General features: G+C 53.0%; 1 protein-coding gene across 7 annotated transcripts in view; it reads right to left on the reverse strand.

Moving 5' to 3' along the window:
- Positions 1-13,153, reverse strand: part of CAMK2B (calcium/calmodulin dependent protein kinase II beta) — a 171,445-nt gene that overhangs the window by 45,088 nt on the left and 113,204 nt on the right. For all 7 annotated transcript variants that reach the window (XM_075558102.1, XM_075558098.1, XM_075558100.1 and 4 more), the window contains exon 3: positions 6,258-6,317. In XM_075558102.1, the coding sequence (XP_075414217.1) occupies positions 6,258-6,317 (60 nt within the window). The remainder of the gene's footprint in view (positions 1-6,257; positions 6,318-13,153) is intronic.

Genomic DNA, 13,153 nt, shown 5'->3' on the forward strand with positions numbered 1-13,153 from the left:
GTGGTCAGACAGGAGTCGCGGGTCCTAATGCAACGGGTGAAAACACACACAGGACTATCAGAAACTGTAAGGCGTCCTCCCTAGAGCTGTTGGCTAGGACATGGCCCTGCTGACACCCTGCATTCAGACCCCTGGCCTCCAGAAGGGCCCCCTGGTTGCACAGTGGTGAGTGCTCAGTTCTTAACCAGAGGGACAGTGGCTCGAACCCACCACCAGACACACTGAGAGAAAGATGTCGCAGTGTGCTTCCATGGACTACTGCCTTGGGAATCCTATGGGGGAGTTCCACTCTGTCCTATGGAGTCGCTGCGATGAGTCGGAATCCGCAGCCGGGCAATGGGTTGGCCGCGAGAGCACACTGTGAGACAATACATTTCTTTCTCTCAAAGTGACCCACATTTGTGAGACTCTTATAAAAGCTCATGAAACGAACGGCGTCGGACAGGGCAGATATGACAAAATAATAATTTATAAATTATCAAGGGTTCATGAGGAGGGGGGAGCAGGAAGGGAGGGGGGAAAATGAGGACCTGATGCAGAGGGCTTAAGTGGAGAGCAAATGTTTTGAGAATGATGAGGGCAATGAATGTACAGATGTGCCCTACACAGTTGATGTATGTGTGGATTGCGTAAGAGTTGTATGAGCCCCTAATAAAACGGTTAAAAGAAAAAAAAGAAAGAAATGAACGGAGAAGTGGTTGCTGCCGTGACCAACACCTAAAACGTGGGGGAAAAGTGAACAAAACCAGCTCACTGCCTTCGAGTTCATATGGACTCAGTGAGCCCCGTCGGACAGGGCAGAAGCGCCTGTGGGTCTCCCGGATACAACTCCAAACGTTGCTGATCCCAGCCCATTACATACCCACTCAGCCACAGGGCTCCCCGCCTGTGGAAGGGCCTGAGAACGGAGTCACAGGTAGAAGCTGTGAGGGCTTGCAATGTGTGGGAAAGCGCAACCCAGGAAGAACATGTATGAGGGCGAACTCTCAACAATCATCTGTCTGGGTGAGTGGGAGGCCAAGGCTCCCACGGAGGGAACCTTTACGTTCCTGGGTTGGAGATGTGGCCCACTCACATTCTCCTAAGAAAAAGTTCTTCCCCACCATGTCCCCCCCAATGATAATGCCAAATCTAAGGTGCTGCCTGCAAACACATGGTCACTGACTATACACTTGGAGGTCAACTGCTTGAAGGTTCTCTGCCTGAAGTTGGTCAGCCATCAGACCCTATTATCTGCCCCACCCTGAGTAGAACCCATGCCTTTCTGATGAGGATGATGGATTGCTCCCCTGGAGGAGAGCTCAAAGACACCTAAGGTCAAGCCAACTCAGAAGACCAAGGTTAGGCTGCCATCTTGATTCTAATGTCCACCTATCTTGTGACATATGCACCTTCCGGTCACATGTGTGCCTCCAGAGCCTCCCTTCCTATTGCGTGTATACCCCTAGCTCCTCCCCCTCCTGTTACGCATATGCCTATTGTACCACCCCTTCCTGTCATGTAGGTGGTTCCCTGTAATTAGGAGGGCTTGCATGTCCCTAGAGTGTAGATAAGCCTTGGTTGGAAATATAGTCTCTCTCTGTGTGTGTCAACCTGGCTCCTGAAGTCATGGCGGTCCCGGAGGTGAGCACTTGCATGCTTTATCTGGTCTGATGTCTCTTTAACGTTACTCAATGACACAACCGTCCCTTGGACCTATTCGATTGTGAGGGCAGTACCCCAGAGATGCTTGGTGGTAAAACCCTAAATCGTTGTGAGGAGACTGTCTTCGTCATCTAGTGCTACCAGAAAAAAAACTCGAAAGGAGGCCCTGAACAAACAAATGCATTTTTTTCTGACTCTTTTGCAGTCTAGGGGTCTGCATGCAGGGTGCTGGCTGCATGTGAAAGGCTTCTGTCTCCTCTGGGGGAGCCCTTTGTCCCGGTCAGCTTCCATTCCTAGTCCTGGGCTCCCTAGGGAGCCTGTGGCATGCATCTTCCACTCCATTCGTGCATGATTGTGCAATCTATTCTTTGGATAACTCAAAAGAGATGGATTAAAACATATCCTACAGACCAATATTGCCTCATTCATTTACCAAAGGATGTCTATTCCCAAATAGGATTATAACTAGTGGTATAACTCTAACTAGGGTTAGGGTTTATAAGGCAATTTTTGGGGGGGGGAGGGGACCACACACAATTCAATCCATAGCAAGGTTGTTGGCATATTTTGTATGTTAAAGGTAGTTCTTGTCGGAGCTCAGAAAGTGAGGAGAGCTATAGAGAAAGCTACAATTCTCATGAATAACGTTGCTAGAAATATAAACATTAAATGTGCTTCTTAGTAAGGCCTGAGGAGGAAATGAAAAACAAATTATTGGACACTAGAAGAAAGATGATTCTTGTCAGAAAGTCACAGGGAATTTGTCTGAATGGTTCCAGAGTTTTAGAAAGTCGAGTTTGTAAATAATGAACTCAGAGGTCCCACTGAGATTTCTAAACAAGGGGAGGCCTGGTTTCTCCTTGCTGCTCACAGCAAAGTGTAGAAGGAATGAGCTCAAACTGAGGAGTTAATGTTAAGCAAAATGGAACCAGAGTTTGAGGGTCCAAAGCCGACCCATATTGCCAACGCCGAGAAATCATGCATGCCTTGCAGACGCCACCAGGGTGTGGTTGGACAGCTGCTTGCCGAACAGACTGTGTTCTGTGGACCCAGTGAGCCTTCTCGGCCCCAACACTGTCAGCACCGGTGACAGGACTAAAGGGAGACTGTCTGACCCCTAGAATATGATGTCAGAAATGGCCACCAGGGTCACCTAGCCGTACACATGTGTTGTCTTTCAAGAAGAGGCAGGACAACCCCGAGGGCGCATCAGAAGCCAGACTGCTACTGTTAGATCTCTCTGGAGATAGAGCTGCACCTCGGTCCTTGGCTCCACGCGAGAAAGAATTCACACGGAAGCCGGGCTATGAGAGTTAGAAGAAGTTTTAGGTTTACATGGCACCCATGGGACTCCTCCCGACCATGCAGCCTGGCAGAGACTGCTCGGCGTCACGCAAAGATCTCTTTCCCTGTTCTCTCCCAAGTTCTCCCCTCCTGACTCTCGGCTCCTGCCTTTTCAAGGATTCCACCAGGAGGCGTGGTGGATGATCCCAGATCGACCCCATTGGCTGAATTGAATTCACCTGGCCCAGGTGGGCCGATCCAGGTTTAGCGCCCACCCATGCCCACTGGCGGGAAACCTGGGCCTCTGAGCATGTGCGGTGTGTCGCTCTTTGTTCCCGTGCTTGGCTCTCTGGGCATGCGTTAACGGACATTCCATCCCTGCGCTAGTCTGCCTAACACTACCATCACAGATGCGGGGCGCACAGACCCAGGGAGCAGCTACCGCCTCGATTTCAGAGATCCTATTGGCTCCTGAGGGCTATTTTCAAACCTCGTGCTGCTGACTTAAGGGCTTGCTTCCCACTTGCCGTTTCCTGCCCTTGGGAATCGGACTGTCTGCTCTGTGCATGCCCCGCCACTGTATTGTGGAAGCAGAAACTATCCTGAGTCCCAGTGAAGAAGAATCTTGCCCCAGGATGAGCCACACCCAGAATTTCCCTATACCCGGGGTCTCACCACACCTAATTCAGATTATGTAGAAGATGAGATTTGGGATGGAAGTGGATGCTGGAATAGGTTAAGGCTTTGGGAGATGCTGAGCAGGTGACTGTGTTTTGCATGTGGGAAGGATGTGGACTTTGGGAGGCCAGAGGGCAGATTGCTGTGAACTGAATTGTGAAAGGAAAAAAGAAAAAAAAAAAGATATGTGTTGAAGTCCCTGACTCCTCTATCTGTGAATGGGACCTTTTGAATATATAGCCTTTGAAGATGCTGTGAAGTTAACACAAGGTCATCCTGGAGTAGGGTGGGTCTTGACTCTACATGAGTGGTGTTCTTATACAAGGGGAAGAAAGGACAGGGACACGGGGGTGGGGTGGGGTGGGGGAGCAGCCATATGACAATGAAGGCAGCAACCGTTGGAGGCAGAGCTGTAAGACACGGAATGCCAGAGGGACAGGGTCATACTCGGGAATTCTACATCATGATGTTCAGGTAAGGCACAGGCATGCGCTGCTGTGTCTGAAAGTGGAGGTGTTAGGTAGCTAGATATAGGGACAGAGGTTTTCCCTCCCATACCTGCAAAGGCCCCCTCGAGGAGGCTGGGAAGAAATCAGGTGACTGTTAGACTCCTTTGAATTCCCAAGCTGAGCATGCTCCAATTCAAGCCCGGAGCCAGGTGGGACCAGGTACACCTGGGTGGGCCAAAGTAAGCCCAGGCTCATGACATCAACCAGGTGCGCCTAACTCAGCCAATGAGGTCAACCAAATACTATCAGCTACGCCTTCCCCAGCCAGGGGATAGGCTAGAATAAGACTGGGAAGCTCTCTTACCCTAGTCCTGGTCAGAGGCAGGTAGAGGGGAGGGTCTCCCTCCCCTGCAAGGGCGCACATGCTCTCAGCCCCTAGGGTTCTCGGGCTTCTGGCTTCCAAGGATCTCGTCGAAGATCCGCACGTGTGGGTGCTCTGTTCCACGTGGTTGTTCGGGCCCAGGTGTGAACCCCTCTGAGACCGTAAACCTGAAACTTTCCTGTCCTTCCTAAAAACCCCTTGGATGCCCAAACGGGCTGTGGCGTGCCTTCGTTCATCGTGCGAAGCCAAGAACCGAGCGATTACTGACTCCAGAAACCTTACCGAGGCTCTACACGTGGCAGGCCCAGAGGAGGGTACAGCATGGCAGTCCGCCCCGACGGTCACCCGCAGAGCACAGTGAGCACTGGCCCCAGGTCCTGCCCCTCTGCTGAGAGACAGCTAAGCAGACACTGATTCCTACCACCCCTGTTCTCACCTACCTAAGGGCACCAGGTCCACGTTGAACTCCGGAAGCTGGGCCCAGCCTGGGGGGTCCCACAGTCACTGCATAGGCTGTGTCTCTGGAAGGCCAGGTGCCACCCTCAGCAGTGGCATTTCTTTCCATGGGCAGCACAGGGTTAAAGAACTTCTGGGAGGTCTGCCTTCTAAGTCAACGCCTCCCACCCCTCTCGGACCCCAGCCCTATGGTGCTGAGGATCGAGGATCGAGGGTCTAGGAGTAGGGAGGGAATGGGGGCTCCTGGGAACACTGGCTAGCATTCAATCAATCAGTGGTGCAAAGACCAAGGGCGACCCAGCCCAGTGAGGACGCTGCCGGGCACGCTGGGCACACAGCAAGCCCAGACCCGAGATCCAGCCTCCCCCTCTCTGTTGGAGTACTTCCCAGACCAGCGCCATGGCCCTGTCCTGGCTGGGGGGCTACACCTTGCTTGAGGACCAGACCCCAGGGCCCCCTACTCTGGACAGACTAGCACATTCTTGTGTGACATTAGACTCAGCAGGCATCTACAAGCTCGACCTCGTTGGCTCCTGCTGGTGCTTTTAAAATAAAACTTCAAATCCCTTGATACACTTCCACCTTCAGGAGGTGGAGTTGAACTGCTTTCCCCTCCAATGTGCGCTGGGCTCCGTGACTGGCCTCCGAGAGACAGAACAAGGCAGCAGGGCATGAGAGAGGGAGAAGGCTAGCTCTCCCGCTCCTGCCTCTTCTCTGCCACATGTGCCGGGCACACTCCCTCTCATCATGGCAAAGCCCAAAGCCTGGGCTCACTCTGGAGACTTCCTCCACAGCCTCATCTGCCAGGTGCTGCCTGGCCCTGCCTACGGGCAGGTACAGGCAGGTGGGCCCACTGCCCAGACATCCATTCCAGCCTGGGGCTTCAGAAATCCCTGGGGCAGGACATTTCTCCAAGTCAGGAGGCTGACCATACATGCGCCCACAGCCTTGGGCCTGGGCTAGACAGAAGTGGGCACAGAGGCTCCCAGAAGCTGGTTAGCAGACCTAGATGTGTGGCTGGCACGGATGGGCTTTGGGCAACTCTCTGTAGGAGGCTGTGTGTGGCTTCTCTGAGGCACTGGACTTCGGTCCCGTGTGTTTTCAAGTGGCACCCTGGCTCCTGTTCTGCTGAGGACCCACAGGGAGCTCCGCGGGGTCACCTCATTTCACGACTCCCCTTTGAGGGGGTCAGGTACCATCTTCACCCCAGCAGGCACAAGGCAGGGTTAGGGATCGGCCAATGGATGGGACTGGGGACCCTGGCCAGAACCTTAAGCCTTGTTCACACAAGACAGAGGCCTGTCGCAGCACGGCTGTCCCTAGTTTCTGAAGGGCGGCCCACCCCGCCCTCTGGCCCTCCTCACCGATGTTGGAGTGCTTCAGCAGGCGGCAGATCCGAGCCTCCCTCTCTAGCTTCTGGTGATCTGAGGAGAGAAAGAGACAGGGGTGATGACCTGTGAGTTGCTTTCCGACGTACCCCCACCCCGGCAGCTTGCAGCGGCTGAGCAGAGAGCCATGGGGCAGGCTCCTTGCGGCTGAGGCCTTGTTCGGGGGAAGTGCAGGGGGACTGGCGCTTCTCTGGTACAGGCCAGCTGGGGAGGCTATGGCAGGCACCCAAAGCCTGGAGCTGAGCGGTAGGTATGGGGAGGGGGCACTAATTCAGAAGGAGTCAAGGCCCTGACAAGGCCATCCACCAGCCGTGGAGTCAACGTCCCTGATCCACGCCTTCACGTCTCTGTCCTAATTCTGTGACTCCTGGGAGCTGTTTTACTGAAGCCAGAGTCATGCTCTTGAGGCTGCAGTGGGGTGGTTGGTAGGCAGGCGGACTTCACCGGTGGGCTTGAAGACACTTTAGAGACGGACTCTGGCCGGTGTTCGGAAGTAGGTCTTGACCCCTTCCTCCCTCATGCAAATCTACGTACTGCAGGTCTGCAGCCTTGGGATGTTTGAGGTGGCGTGGCAGCTGGAGGAGCTCAAGGCACTGGAAAAGAGAACTTAACCTGGGAAAGAGGAGCATCCTGGTGACGGAGCCAGAAATAGCCCCGCAGAGCCCTGCCAAGGCCAGAACGAGGGTCCCGAGACAGAGGCACCGGCTGTACTCATACAGGAACGGGCAATTTACCAGTCGGAAATGTTATATTTGAGCAAACCAATAGAAGGTGCTATCCCAGCAGGATTTTAGGAGCTGATGGAGATCTTAGGAGCAAGAAAACTGGGACGGGGTTGACGGGGGAAAGCCTCACATTTTCGTTGTCAGGGGAATAGATAGATGTGGTTATGTTCACACATCGGAGGAGGCCCGGTAATGTAATGGTAAGGTACTCATCTGCTCACCCGAAGGTTGGCAGTTCAAATCAACGCAGCGGTTCCACCGGAGAAAGGCCTGGTGGCCCTCAAGATTGCAGCCCAGAAAAGTCTTTGAGGGGCCTCTCCCGTATCATACAGTCTCGCTCGGAGTCAAAGTGGGCGTCATGACACCCAACAACGAACAACACGGTCACACACAGAGTTAGCAATGGTTGGGGAGAAGAATTCATCCTCAGAGGCCCAGGCTTGTTTCCCAGCCAACACACCTCATGCGGAACCATCTCCCATCCCTCGGTGCAGGCTGGCATGCTGCCTAAATGCTACCTCGGTCCCAGGGGGGCTTTCAGACAAAGAACGACGAAGAAGGGCGAGGGTACAACGTCCGGCCGTCGGTCAATGAAAAAACCTAAGGAGCTGCAACCGACGGCTCCGCCTGGGTCTCCATGAGCTGGAGCGCTGGAGGCTGACGTCGTGGGCGCCAAGAGCGGTATGAGTGGTCCCACACAGAATACGACGGAGCAGTGCAGGCAGCTGCTCTCGGGCTCCACTCACCAGAATGGAATCACGAAACAAGCACAGCGCGGAGTCTCAGGGAGAAAAAAAACAGGCAACCCACAGAGGAATGCCTAAATTATGCTTTCATTTATAGAAAGGTCCAAAGGAAACTCGTTACTGGGGCACTGCCGAATATGGAAGAACTGTAAAGAAAAGCAAGGTAATTTTCAAGCTTCAGGAGGGCAGTCACCTCCGGGAGACGAGATGGGACTTGGGGGCAGTGGAGGGCATGCGCCCCGCCCCATGGGGCACGAGTCTGAGGCAGCAGCCCCTCACCCTGATGCTGAACAATGGCTTGGGGACCACAGCAACCACCCAGCGGAAGTACAAGGGTATGCCTAAATTTACTTGGGAATGCCTAATGGCACCTATCAGCAAGGGAATCGTAATGTGCTCATTTCAAAATAAAAACAACACTGAACTGCAAGTATGCAGGCACCTCATCTCAGCACCAATCGCTCTCCAATCCTTATGCTTATGGGTGGGGGGCGGAGGAGTCCATCTCTGACTGACATCTCCTATCTCGGGAAGGCCACGGACTGACCCTTCAAGCAGGCTCCTCCCGTGTGGGGTCAGCGCAGAGCAGCGTGCCCATGCATGAACTTACTTGAAACCATGAATGTGCCTGTCGAGTGGGAAAAACACGTCCACTAGCAGGAATTACAGCCTAGGGGATCCAGTAGGCTCTCATTCCCTCTAGGGCAGAATTCCCCCATCCCACTGATGGCTAGCCCTTGGAGAGCCCCAGCAGAATGAGGGTGTGGGGGGAATGACAGGGAATGAGAGGGGGGCCTGGCCCCAGAATGACAAGCAGGAGGAGGCCCTGCTAGACTCAGGAACCCCACCCGGTCATGGTGTTGGCTGACATCCCGGGAAATGGCCTCATCTTCACCTTCATATGCAGCCTCCCAAAGGCCTGGGGGCGCACCTTCCACAACAGACCCCAGACCCTGGCTAGCCCCCAGTCTCCACAGTGGTAGAAACCAAGGCACCGGGAAGCCCGGAGGAGAACAAAGTGTAATTTGTGATGTCCTAAGATTGGAAGCACCCCAAATGCCCACCAATAGCAAATTGGATAGAAACGCTGGGGCCTTTGCGAATCAAACACAGCCGAAACAGAACACACTGAGAATGGGCTTCGCGCTCTCCACTGGCATGGAGCTCAGAAGCAGATGCCACTCACCACCTAGGGCTGGGGGACAGTACCGAGTTACACTCTAGAAGAAAACCAGTGAGCGGTGATTGCAAAATTCAGAACTTGTCTTCTCTCTGCTGGGGAGTCAGGGTCTCACAGGGACAGAGGAGGGAGCTGGAGGGGTTGTTTTTTCTTTTCTTTTCTCGTATTTTTCTAAAGCTTATGATCCTGAACATTTCTCAAACGCGGAGAAATGTTGCCAAGACTAACACCAAGGATGTATGTCTGGCCCGTCTGTGTAAACGGACTCACTGCCCTGGCTGCCCGTGGTGGTTCTCACCGCTCCCGAAGCACCGAAAGCCAGCTCAGCACTCTGTGCCCCATCCCTTGGAAGGCAGCCCTGGCATGCTTCTTGAGGGCCTTTACTTGTGTCACCTCAGGGCAGCCCGAGGCTCGGGAACTCTGGCGCTGCAGCCACACTGTTACCTAACCTGCAGCCCACATCCCGCAGGCCCAGGTGGGTCATGGTCCTGCAGGTGGAAGAAAACAAGGGCTGCCTGATGGGAACCGGGACTGAGGTGGGCCAACGAGGGCTGGGGACAGAGAGCAGGACAAACTTCTATTGGAAAACAAACACACAACAAGCCTCATTGTGGTTGTAAATTAAAAACCAGGCGAGGCACATGAGTGAATCCGTTTTCCTGAGAAATCGTTCATTTACATGACTGGATTTATCCGGAAACCAATTGCTGAAAGCAGAGTTCTCATCCAAAATTCTCCTATGTATTTGTGTTGGGTGAATGGAGCAAGGGAGTACGCATGGCTTAAAAACAGGGAAGGTTATGTACGGACTGTGATAAAAGCTGTAAGAGCCCTCAATAAAATGATTGGGGGAAAAAAAACCCAAAATAGGGAAGGTGTGACAGAGTTGTCTCCTCTCACTTATTCAATCTCTATGTTGAGCAAAATCACCAGAGAAGCTGGCTCATATAAAGAAGATTCTGGTATCAGGATTGGAGGAAGGCTTGTTAACAACTGAGATATGCTGATGACACAACCTTGCCTGGTGAAGGCGAGGAGGACTTGAAGCCCTTGCTGAGCAAGATCAAGGACTGCAGCCTCCAGTGTGGATTACAAGTCACTGTAAAGAAGACCGAGGTCCTCGCAACTGGACCACTAGGTGACATCATGGTACGTGGAGACAAGGCTGACATTGTCAAGGATTTTGTCTCGCTTGGACAATCAATGCTCATGGAAGCAGCAGTCAAGAAATTAAAAGATGTATTGCATTAGGTGAATCTGTTGCACAAGCTCTCTTTATAGAGTATTGAAAATCAAGGATGTTACTTTGAGGACTAAGGTGCGCCTGACCCAAGTCATGGTATTCTCCATCACCTCATATGCCTGTGAACGTTGGCCATTGACTAAGGAAGACCAAAGAAGAATCGATGCATTTGAACTGTGGTGCTGGAGAAGAATATTGAACTACCACGGACCGCTAGCAGGACAAACGACCTGACTTGGAAGACGTGAGGCCAGAGTGCTCCTTAGAGGTAAGGACAGTGAGAGTTCCTCTGACATAGTTTGGAATGTTGAGATCAGGAGAGGTCAGTCCTGGGAGAGGAAGGCTTCAAGGAGAAGGACTGACACAGTGGCAGCAGCAATGGGCTCACGCACAGGAGCAGTTGTGAGGCGGCACAGGACCAGGCAGAGCTTCCTTCTGTCGCTTTGAGTCCAAACCAACTCGTTGGCACCTAACACCAAGAAAGACCCCCCTGCCCTCCGACTCTAGACCTGGAGTGCCCCTGGTCAGAGTGGAGCACAGGGGCGGCGTCTCTCCCCAGTGGCTTGGGCAGGGGATAGCCATCCTAGTGAGTCCCTGCTTGGTGGGAAGATAGGGGAAAGGCTGTCTCTTGAGAATGGCCTGGGGCAAGGAAGGCTCCCTGACCTCACAGGACCTCAGAGGACATCAGGAGGTTTCTTTCTTCCTATAGACAAGTTCAGGAAGGTTAGTTCTGAACTTCCAAGTTGATGCCACCAACCCTATCTTGGGCTTGGATAAGGAATAATCCAAAATCAGTGGCAATAAATAGATTCTAAATTCACCACTTCAAACCCACCAGCATCTTCTCAAAAGAAAGGTGAGGCTGTCTGTCCCAGTAAAGATTACACACTCGGAAACCCGACATAGGGTGGTCTCCATGAGCCAGAATGGACTTGCTGGCAGTGGGTTTGGATATCTTTTCTAACCAACATGCCAGGTGGAGCCTGCAGAATGGGGCCAATCCCTGCCAACCTCACCCTCCACCCTAATCCTACCTCTTATGCCCAGACTGCAGGGTGTGGGGTAGACCTTGATTTCTGACCGGCCTGCTCCAGGGGGCCTAGGAGAGAAAGGGAAACCTCAGGCCCCAAGTGACCCCAGGGCTGCAGCACTCACAGGGGCACGGTAGTCTTCAGCAAGCTGGACTTAGAAATGAGTGGGCCCGTGGGATGTGGCAGCAGTGCGCAACGCCTCTGGCCATTTGGCAGGAAGCCTACCTTAAGGAAATAGCAGAGAAGAGACTCATACACTCTGGCTTCCATCCTGGGGCTCCATCACACTCCAGGACACTAACCCGGCACTCCCAACTGTCCCCACCATGCAATTTCCTGGCTAGAGCAGATGTACAGGGGCTTCCCAGGTCTGAGGATACAGGGGCTATGGGAGTAACCATATCTAGCCTCACAAATCCAAGTCCTGGTTTCCAGGTGAGGGCTCTGAGGTCCCCTGCAACTCAGGCTCCGTCACCTCCCAACACCACCCAGCTGGCTACATGGCGACTCCGTGCTGTACTTCCCATGCTCCCTTCACCAAGCCCGCCTCGGCTCGCACTGGCCCCACACACTCCCATCTCCTTCAGCATTAGGTTTTCGCTGGAGAGGGTTTTGAAGAAAACAGGACACGGAACAGGAGTAGGGATGAGTGGGCCAGGGACAAGGGGTTCCCCCCAACTTTCAGGAAGCCCATCCTGATGAAGAGTAGGCTCTGATTCCTTCACAGTGGCGATTCAGTCTGGGTGTCAATGCGACTGGACCATGAGTCTCAGTGGCTCGGCCATTGTGATGTGACCATTCCCGTATCGGGATACAGCTAATGCAGTGGTTCAACCTCCCTACTGCCATGACCCTTTCATACAGTTCCTCATGTTGTGGTGACCCCCCCAACCATAAACGTATTTTCGTTGCTACTTCATAACTGTAATTCTGCTACTGTTATGAATCGGGCGACCCCTGTAAAAGGATCGTCCGACCCCTCCCCTCTCCCCCCAAGGGGTCGAGACCCACAGGTTGAGAACCGCTGATCTAATGCACTCGCTTCCATGATGAGATCTGCTAGAAGCAGCCAAGCAGTCAAAAGGAGTGCTCCTCAGGCGTTGGCCTGCTTCCAACATCTATGGGCATCCTGGCAAAGTGCCTTTGCTTTTTGCTGGATCTCAATCCTACACCTGGCTCCCCCTCATCTGACCTCCAGCTCCTTGACCCAGTGCCCTGCTTGCCCATCCTGGGAGTTGTTGGCCTCTGTGGCCCGTGAGTCAGCAGCCTGCCACCTGACCTGCCATCTTTGTAGCTACATATGTTAGAAGGGGGTAAGGACTGACATCTGACGCACAAACTTAGACTTCCCAGCCTCTGCAACTGCAGGAGCCATTCCTTTGAGATAAATCTCTCTCTCCTGCTGTGCTGAGGTGCCACGGAGTCAGTTCCGACTCGTTGTGAACCTAAGTACAACAGGACAAGACACTGCCAGGTGCTGCAGCATCCTCACAATGGTTGTTTGAGCCCCATGTTGCAGCTACTGTGTCCATTCATCAGATCGGGGGACCTCCCCTTTTTCTCTGCCCTTCTACTTCATGATGTCTCATTCCTGGTGATGTGTCTGAAGTACATGAGATGTGTGTTACTCTGGGTAGACTAGAGAAACAAACTCATAGACACTCATGTGTATAAGAAAGAGCTTTATATTCAAGAGCCATTAAACATAGAGAAAACAGTCCAGATCAAGTCCATAAGCCTGATATTAGCCCATATGTCAATACCAATCTATAAAGTCCTCTTCAGACTCACAAAACACATACAATGACACTGGATGCAGGAAGATCACAGGCCAGTGGGTTGGAAGTCTTGTGGATCCAGTGGCGTTGCAAGCATCTCAGTGCTGGCAGGGGTCTCCACATGGCTTCTCTGGCTCCAGAGGTCTGGATTCATCAGCCTCTCTCCATG

Source organism: Tenrec ecaudatus, chromosome 9 (genome assembly GCF_050624435.1).
Source record: "Tenrec ecaudatus isolate mTenEca1 chromosome 9, mTenEca1.hap1, whole genome shotgun sequence".
In the NCBI taxonomy this organism is placed as follows: Eukaryota; Metazoa; Chordata; class Mammalia; order Afrosoricida; family Tenrecidae; genus Tenrec; species Tenrec ecaudatus.